General features: G+C 36.6%; 1 protein-coding gene across 1 annotated transcript in view; it reads right to left on the bottom strand.

The window, feature by feature from the left end:
* Positions 1-2,478: 2,478 nt before the first annotated feature.
* MBOAT2 (membrane bound O-acyltransferase domain containing 2) overlaps positions 2,479-10,040 on the bottom strand; it is an 85,652-nt gene continuing 78,090 nt past the window's right edge. The window contains exons 11-13 of the mRNA XM_034060671.1: positions 6,147-6,279; positions 4,194-4,345; positions 2,479-3,628 (exon numbers count right to left, since the gene is read on the bottom strand). Coding sequence (XP_033916562.1) covers positions 3,406-3,628; positions 4,194-4,345; positions 6,147-6,279 — 508 coding nt within the window. The 3' untranslated portion in view covers positions 2,479-3,405. The remainder of the gene's footprint in view (positions 3,629-4,193; positions 4,346-6,146; positions 6,280-10,040) is intronic.

Raw genomic sequence — 10,040 nt, 5'->3', positions numbered from 1 at the left:
TCTACATGTCAACTTAAGGAATGGCCATGGAAAAATAAGTTTCCCGAATAAGGGCATACCTGTAACTCTAAAGATAACAAAGCTTTCCGAATAACAACAGTAGTAGGCACCACTGACAGTATTATTTAAATATATAACTCTTTCATTAATACAGAATCATAAAGGCTGAAAAAGGTTAAGCAAGCAAATAATTACTATCAGGGTGACTACATTTACTAACATTAACTCATTAAGTGCCTGAATGAATTGTTCACAATAGGCAAATATCTGCAAAGCACCATAAAATTATGAAAGATATGTTGTATTTACTTCTCAATAGTGTGCTGACCTGCAATACAGAAAACACTTTTACTTTTTGGATATACATTAGTTAAGAAGCGAAAGAACACTTAAAACCAGGCTTCCTTCATGCCCAAAACATTTCTAGGAAGTGTAATTTTTCCTGTTTTTCTCAGCAAGAGTAATAATAAACCACCACCATCCTTTCAAATTCAGTATTATAAAATGATGTGTGTAAAACCTAAAAATTATCTAAAGCATTGGGGCTGGCTGCTTTTGACTTTGACTGAATGGATAAAAAGATCCAGTGTGATAGCAAGGCAGAAGACTAGTAAAGCAGAGGGAGAACAACAACAAAATCCCAGTTTGACTGAAATCAGAGTGCTGCCATTAGAACAAAAAAACCTCTTTCCATAGTCCCCAAGAGACTTGCATGAAGATTTGCAAGAAGAGTAGGTTTTGGCCCAAAGTACTTTTGTATTCAGCAATGCCATTTAAAGAGTAAAGTCTAAGACACTACACTTGAAGATGAATTCTGTGCACAACTAATTGACATAATTTTCTTGTGCTGCAGTTATTTAAGGGGTTCAAATAATGAATAAAAGAGTCAAATCCAATTTTGAAACCCATATATCTTACCACTCGTGCCTGACTAAATAGTGTACTTATTTTCTTAGTTGGTTTAAATTCCCCACATACAAAAGTTCTAAATAAAACTGTTCCTGTGAATCCACTCACACTGAAGTACAAGCCTTCATTATCTTAAACCTGCCTATTTTCTGGGAGTGCTTACAACTATGTTTGTATTTCATAATGAAGAATTAGTAAGCCTCCACCACGCACATGGGCACACATACTGAAACAGGAGTACCAGAACATTAATGGGAAATTAATGGCACGTTAGATGATGTACTGGCATTTGAAAGTCCTTGTTTGATACACAGGCTGCACCAGAAAAGTAATTTAAGATCAACAGCAACAAATACTGAAAGAATCAACTCAATTTTATTCACCCCCTCAGAAATGCACAATTCATATTTCTCATTTTATGTAATGTCCCTTCAGGAACAGAAAGTGGGAAAAATCTCTTTCCTGATTCTGTATCAAATTAAAGATAATCAAACATAAATTAGTGCGACCTCACTGATAACCAACAGAAAAAAAACCCAGCCCATAACCCCATGTCAGGGGCATATGAAAACCACGACCCCATGTAAGGGGAGGTCTACCTGGGTAGGGAAAGTAAGGATTTAGGAGTCAGATTATTTTATTTTAGAGATAACACAGCTGTCACTGAAACAACAAACATCCCTACTCGTCTGAACAGACCCATCCACTCTCATAGTTAGTTCCCCCTTTCTAATTGTGTAGGTTAATTAGAGCTAACCTATACTTACGGAAATAGTGTTATCCTCCTGGAGTTTTAGGCCAAAGGCCAGACAAAGAACTAGCACAACAAGGAAATAACTCTGACCTGACTTCGGATCTGGTTCTTGAGAGAGTAAGCCAGAAGTACTGCAACTCTTTTTGCATGGTAATATCCCCAAATTTGAGGACCATCATTGCACTTCTGGTACGAAGACTATTGACTCCACTTGTGCCAGATACTTGATGGAAACTTTAAGGTTCAAAATATTATGACAAAATTTTTCTCCTCATTCATTTGTAGGTTATTAATCAACAAGCTGAATTATCTGGTAGTATTTTGTGTCAGTTTTAAAGCTAAAAGAAAAAACCCATGTAGATAAACAGTTTGTGTTTACTTAAAAAATTATATGAAAATACAGAATATAAGGAATTAAAACATAGCCCTTTAACAGTAGTACTCTAGCAGGGACCACCATCACAATAAATGGTCTGGAATAGATATAACCACTGAATTATTCCCTTGACACACTGTCATAATTCAGTATATCAGCTATTCTAAAGGATTTCTTTCTTTCATTACGTCACTGACAAATGAGATGTGAACTTTGCATCTAAAATTCTAATTTGAAGAAAAAGCTTTTCCTCAAATTCATATACTTCTTTGGATAAAGGGCCATCAATTATCAAGCATACAGAAACTGGTTATTATAGCAATTTCATGTTTGACCATGTTTGCACTAGGGCTCAAGGTAATTTCACTGCATTATACAGAAAGCATCAAATAACTGTTGTTTGCCTGAAAAATGAAAATAAGTATTAAAATCATGTTTTGTAAAACAGTTCTATTCTAGAACAAGTATTTCTGGTATTTAAGAGTAAAAACGCACTTTCATTGAAGTCCTGGTCCTTGGACGTTGGGTTCTGTGTCCTACATCTGCCTTTTCTAGCAGCAAAGCCCACCTGGCAGTGTTTTATTGGGTTTAGGTGCTTCAAAGTAAAAGAAACCTAAATTAGGGCCATCAAGCCCTAGAAAAGGTGAACCTTTAGGTGTTTTATATTTTGTTAATCGATTCAGAAGGGCTATGTGTAATTATACTCTTTATCAAAGAAACCTAACTACAATTTGGCATCAGTAATGTTTACAGTTCTGTAATGTACTGTAATAGTTTGAGATACTTTAAGAAAACCCTCCAAATACTGAGATGCTTATTGCAATTCCTTTTTAAAGATTCAAAAGCCTTCTAATGACTTTGCATTTCCTATTTTTATCTTCTTTACAGCATATAATATTATACATTTGAAATACGCTTTCCACATAAAATCAAACTTGAAAATACCCACTTAGAAACAATATTTCAGTAAATAGAGGGTTTAAGGCAAGTCATTCATTTGGAAAAATCTATTTCCATTTGTTAATCCTAGATTGACACAATTTTACTCCACCCCATCAGTGCCTTGGGATACAACGTACATTCAGCAAAGGGCACACATATGACCCTATGGACATACGTTGCAAGTCCTGAGTGCCCATTGAAATAGTGGTAATATCTTCATATAAGGCGTGACCCACAGGGACATGGCATGGGAGGGGTTAATTTGTTTTGTTTCCAGTCTTGCTATTGTATGTGATTTTCCTAGGTAGGTAATGCATTCTTTTCTTACTAAACATCTTTGCAAACAAATACAAACCCCTTTAAAAGGTGCTAAAAATGGGTTTCTGAAAACATATAAAATATATTCATCATAGTATTTCCTCAATCACTGTTTCAGTGCTTGATATCTGCAGGTTATTTCTTGCTTCTGACTGAAACTATTATTTGTTGTGGAATAACTGTTCTTTTGCAAAAGATTTTCCTCTTCTAGTTTTTTGGACCATATGGGCTGGATGCTGACATGCTTTTTACTTCCTTTTTGAGTTCTTTTCAGTGGAAATACCAACAACACCAGGATGCTGGCAATATGAAGACAGAAATAGCAGGAGCTAAAACACAAACAAAAATAACAATTCAGTTAAACTTGAACCGCTCTCACAGGATGTTTAAGGAATACACTGTCAAAACCTACTTGCATTATTTGCATGTAAAACAGGAAGATACTAATATTTCCTTTAAGAAAAGTAATAAAGGGGAAATCAGAAATTAAGTCTTCCCTCATAGTACTTGGTGCTGCAGCAGAGATTTAAAGTGAATAAAAGTCTGCTTTCAACTTCTTTTTTTTTTTACAAGTTACTTTTGGGAAGTCATTATCTTATCTTGCTGTAAAACCATTCCAGTGCACACAATAATCCCAAAGGTACTCTCTGGTTTTCTCCTTGCCTGTTGTTTTCCCTCCCCACTCCCCCCGCAGCCCCAGGAAACATAAGTCCATTGTAACAGGAAAACAAGAGCACTTCCTGGTTTCTCACAACACAAACTATGTTTGACCACTAGAACAGAAATACAGTTTACTCAACTAACAGATCAATCACAATTATCACTAAAAAAACCTTCAGAAATCTGATGCCATAGAAAATACAAAGAAAAAGGAAACAGGTAGAATGTGCTTACCTGTAAAAGGTGATAGAGGGTTTTACAGAGAGCAGTACAAATGGCACGACTGTGTAACTTATTGCTACTTGAGTTGCCATCCACGTTACAATATCATAACATAGTTTAACAGCAGGAGAGTCAACAAAATAATGTCTGATATTGTTTCTTATCTGAAAAAGCAGATAATAGTAAATTAGTTTAGGAATAACTTGGAGAGCTATCTTACCGTACAGAGTTTGCTGCACTTCTACAGAATTCACAGAATGAATTTAAATGCTACAGCTTGGTCAATCGTCTCTGAACTATCCAAAATGCCCATCAACTTTAACAGGAGCCAATTCAGATTCCCTGCCTTTTATGATAGCATGCTGCATCCAGAACAGGAATTTAAGTATTTATGAATTTAAGCAGAATGTAAGTTAATCCCCCCTAAATCCAATACTACTTTGGACTGCTTGTCTGAATGAGGCAGACATTGTACCTCATCAAGCCATTCTGTAAATAGTGTTGGAGTAAATGAAAGCCAGAGTGCTTCTGTTGAAAGTTTGTATATAATAAGCTTTTTTCACATACTTGCAAATAAGACATATTTTAGGATGAGTAGGGTATAAATCAGAATATACAAAATATCAGGTCTAGTGACATTTCAGGAGTCTTGATAACAACCAGTATTAAGGAGACTGTTATAAAATTATTAACTTTTCTATGCTGAGTCTTTTGTTTGTAAAATTCTGTGCAAACAATGGAATATCAAAAGTATTAAAAAAATCCAAAACCCACACACGTTTGGGTTCAGTTTTATTTAAGTCTATAATTAGAAAGACACTAGTAGATACTCATCCCTCCTTCCTTCAACTGAACTGTCATCCTTGCTCACACTCTTATTTTCTGACTCTTATTTGAGCTTCTGTACCACTGCCACCTTCCAGCCACCTGCATTCTGAAGAGTTGCACACCGAAGCATACAGTTTAGCTTCTCCAGTCTTCAGTTTCTTTAAAACTCCTTGTTCAGAAGAACATATCCAAGGCTAGTTCCTGCTGATTTAATTCTTTACATTAAAAACCTTTTTTATCCTTCCTGTCCTTCTTACTCAAATTCACCTGTAGAAGTAATTCTAGCCACATTCCCTTCATCCTGCCATCTCTCCCTGCAGTTTTCTCCTATTGTCACATGCAATGACACATTGAAATGTGAAGTACCACCTTCCCCTAGCTATTACAGCAACAAAGAACAGCCTGCTTCATTTCTTATTCTCCTAGTTCTTTTAACAGAAAAATGGTCTGTTATGCTACTCTGAGCCGATGTGATTTGTTTGTTCCTCTTTCCCAATGAGACACTGATAAACCTGCCTCTGCTCTTTGCAGCTTTCTCAAGCAGAACTGGGAGAGATGTCTTGGAAGATTTGCTGGGTCTATATAGTTCTGAATAAGGGCTTCAAAAGCTTGTTAATACGACAGCACTGCTGGCTGGCCAGTTTTGAATAGTAACTGCATGAGAGATTTTTATCTGCTGGTTGAGGAAGAGCATTCTTTAGTTATCATCTTTACAAGGTACTAGACGGAAATTAGGGAGGGAATGGACTTTGTCAAAGTATAGCATTGGTCCCAAATTTTAAGTTACTTATCAGTGATTTTTTTTCCATAGTCAGAATTTTTTTTCAAAATGATCTTGGATAACATGATTCTTTTCAACGTGGCATAACAACACACGGTCAGTTAATCCAGAGGAAGAGCTTCCACAAAAGATATGATACAAAGACTTTATAGGCTGTATACAGTCTTGCTTGTTTTCACTGATCAACCCCTTCCCATAATTAATCATTGCCACTGCTCTTATATCTAAGAAAAACAAACACCACTACCAAACAGAGTGTATATCAACTGTAAAGTGTGTTATTAGAGTACAGAACATGATCAATTTCCTTTTACAAAACTTACTGTTATTTAAGAAGATGCTTGGTTGGTACTTACAGCTCGTGCTGCTAGTGTCATTAGTACTCCTGTTAAGAATGTTAAGTAATATCCTGGGTAAACCCCGTGCCAAATGGCAGAAAGGATGAAGGTCTGGATCGTTGGGCTGAAGGCAGCACGCTCGTAGCACACTCTGGCAAGTCAAAGACAATTCAAGACAAATAACATGAGACAAACCACCAATAGTCTTCCCAGTTATCAATTATACATTTGTACTTTCAGTAGTTTGTTCTCCAACACAACATTTGCAATGTGACTGCAGTTTACAATTATATGCCAGTGTTGTCAGTGTTGAAGGTATTCGCAGCTCCCTATTTAACTCCTTAGTGCTAACCTATTCTCATGTGCCACCATATACAGTACTTATTTATAATGAAGTGATACACAAGCATCCAAAGAAAGGTGACAGTGTTAATAAGGGACCTTGAGCCATCCAAGAACATGTTGGAAAAGCTGTACTGTAAGGCAGAGAGCACCTCACAAAATTTTGTGATAAGTCAGATGTATATTTTTCATAAAATGAAAGCATTTTATAGGAGAAGGGGAAAATAATTACCTTCAATTTTGTGTAACAGAGCGACTACAGTGGGTAATGTATCTGTGTATGGCAATTAGGTGAGCATGACGATGAAATTATAATTAATGACTCTAAGGATGTGAGAATATCAAATAAGGAGAATGCTGAACTTTGCTATTTAAAATTTGCGACTGTGTTATTAGACAAGGTCCTACACTAAGGAATTCTAGAAGGAAGAGCAGAAAAAGGAATCCAACACAGGTAGTTCCTAGAAGACATTAAATGACACAATGACAAACCATCATGATGTGGAAGAATGATAGGAAACATGGTAAGGTCCTGATATGGATGGCTTCATCAAGATTTCTTTAATGTCTTTTATCTGAAAACCAAAAAGCAATAGGAAATATGGAAACAGATACACACTAACATGAAGCAAAAATAAACAGCACAAGCATGCATGAACACAAATCTAAAGCTAATGCACAAAAATGAGTTTTAACTGAAATGGCCATAGACACAAGTATATAAAAAGGTTTTTATAAGTACACAGCAAGTAACAGAAGAAAAGAATATATGGCTATTATTCAAATATGACAAGCTAATAGAAGATGATATATAAGGACAAAACTTCTATTGCTAACGCAGCTACTTTACTATGACTTCTACATACACAAGAGATTGCTGACCCAAAGGATGCAGTTAACGTTAAAGAGGAGAAGGTAAAAAGACAGGATCTGAATAGGGGAAGATCAAAAGTGTATTTTGCTGATTTTGTATGTTCCAGTCAAGTACATTTGATAAGTTTTATTCTAGAAGTTCTTCAGTGAGGGTACCAGCTCAACCCTCCTCTTCCTGCCAAGGGGCTTCACTAACAATGGCCATTAAGATGAGAACATAGAGTTAAGCAGGGTGCAGGTGCATACATGTGTAATAGACAAATCTATCCAAGGACATTTGCCCAAAACAGACCAACTGGGACAGGGAAGTAACATGGGCCAGACTAAACAGCAACCAGGGAATTTGGAAGAGACTTTTGACAAAAAGAATCCCTCAGCCTAGAAAGTACAAAAGCATTAGGAAAACTTGTAACAAGTCAGGGAGACATCTTGGAGCAAAATACTAGTCATGAAAACTTGGTCTGACACCAATAGAAGTTGCCCCACCAGCATCATGACCTCTGTCTTGGTCAATGCAGAGCATCCTCCCTGGTAGATACCAAGTGGACTAGATACAGCCAGGGGCCCATCACTGCAGTTTGCAATACACAGGGAGCAATGTCTCATCCCTATCAGCTGTGTGCATGTGAATGAATTCGTGGCATGCTTGTCTAATAGGCACATGAATCCAAGGTTCACATAGAGCTGGAGAATTTGCATCTCTCACAGGCAGTGCACACAAGCAGGGGCCCACAATTCCAGAAGGAGGGATGGTTTTGTATCTCATACGTCCTTGGAATTGGAGGCGCAGTTTGCATATAACTGTGTGTGTACAAGTGCGCTTTTTAAATTCCTTGGGATTAGTTACAGAGAAGTGTTAAGAAATGTTTATTGAACCAGAACACTGAACACATACATTGTTATGTGTTCTAGTACTGATATTAACTCTGAATGTATATTTCACTGACTGGTGATTAATTGTGTCATTAAAAACATTGATAAATGGCTTCAATCTTTTTTTGTTTAACTACTTTATGCAAATTGTCCCCTGTAAAGCATTCAGGAGTTTAACTAGCGAAAGTCAGGTAAGATATACTCTAGGCTTCAATTTCAAAGAGTAAAAAGTAAGCCTAAACAACTCCATGAATTAGTCAATAACAAGTAGTGTTGAAATGCTTCACTTAACATTCCTAAAAACAAACCAAGGAAACAATGGTCATCACAACAGGCTGAGAAAATCTATTCAAATACAGGTGATTCAGGTGAACATATCCATAATTTGTTCCAGAAGTGGACAGAGCATCAACTGTTCAGGAAGGTACTACCTTTGGTCTGGTTCTATACTGTCATTACTAGCTTGGGTGGTAGACTGATTAGTATATGTTTCCAGTTTGTCTTCCCTTCCTTTTTTGGGCTGGAAGGTAGTTTGGACAAGACTGATATTGTTTCCTTAGCAGACAGAGCACTAGAATCCAAAATTATCTTGATGAAGTCCAAAGTATAGACCATCTAACAAGAAAAGTAGAAGATATAAATGAGTACCCATTCCTAAAGAATGTAGCCAAATATGAATCAACAGTATGAAACACTAAGGATCAGCTGAGCATGACAGTACGCTGCTGTTGCGAAAAAAAGATGTAACACTGTGATGTAGAGTGTCATCTAAAGACAATATAGGTAATGAATCCACTTAGATCATTCAACTCTGCCAGTAACAAGGCAGGGAAAGACCTCAGAAGTTGTAGCAGAAGTATTACATCCACTGTAAGAAGGCATCAAGTTTGGACAGATGCCAGAAGAGAGCAACAAGAACCACAAAGGTTTTGCACACATGATCAAAGACAAATGGAATCAGAAATTTTCTTTAGAAAAAAACAACGAACTCCTTCAGCACTAAAATGAGTTTCATTGAGAATCATTTCATTTAGGAAATTCGAAAGCTTTTTGAAACACAACCTTTTCCTATTAAGTTTTAACACTGATAAATTTCTGTTCTCTAAATTAAAATGCATTTAAAAATAGCTAAATAGCTTACTTGATTTATTAAATGATCTATTTCAATACCCGAAAGCATGCAACTCTTTCTTGCTGGCTGTCCCAGCAACAGATTCTATTGCCTATTGAGCCAAATAGAATAATCACATAAAATTCAGCTTCTGTTTTTAATTGGGTCAGAAAAATATTTAGGAAAGAAATTACGGAAGAAAAAGGAACACCGGATATACTAGAATGTTTCTTCCACCAGATTTATTTCTGTTGCCAGTCATCCTAGAGAAAAGATAAAGTCCTCTGAGTTATCTCAAGACAGGGGTCTTAGTTAAACTTGTGCCTATTGATAAAAGATCAACTGAGCTTGTTTTTTATTTACCACAAAGTAGTAGTAAAAGCAGAATGATGTAGTTCACTGGGTACCCACTATACCTGTTTCCCAGACAAGGAAAGAAGTGCCTCTGAGGGATATTAATCTGCAGGTTTTGTTGACAAGACATTGTAGGGTTTGATATTTGCCATGCACTCACTATGGAAGGAGCACAGAAAGTTGTCTCACAGAATGTATGGAAGTTCCTATATCATTGTGAGGCTAAAACATTGCAGAGCTTCCAGAGGCTAAAGATGTACATTTTACCTGCTGCTTGCAGCGACATGCACTGCTTTCAACACAGCAAAACAAGAGATGCCTCCACAGATTAGTAGTTTTAGATTCCCTATGACCAGTGA

This window comes from Melopsittacus undulatus, chromosome 3, assembly GCF_012275295.1.
Source record: "Melopsittacus undulatus isolate bMelUnd1 chromosome 3, bMelUnd1.mat.Z, whole genome shotgun sequence".
Lineage (NCBI taxonomy): Eukaryota > Metazoa > Chordata > Aves > Psittaciformes > Psittaculidae > Melopsittacus > Melopsittacus undulatus.
The sequence above is the reverse complement of the archived record's forward strand: the minus strand, read 5'-3'. Positions and strand labels throughout refer to the sequence as shown.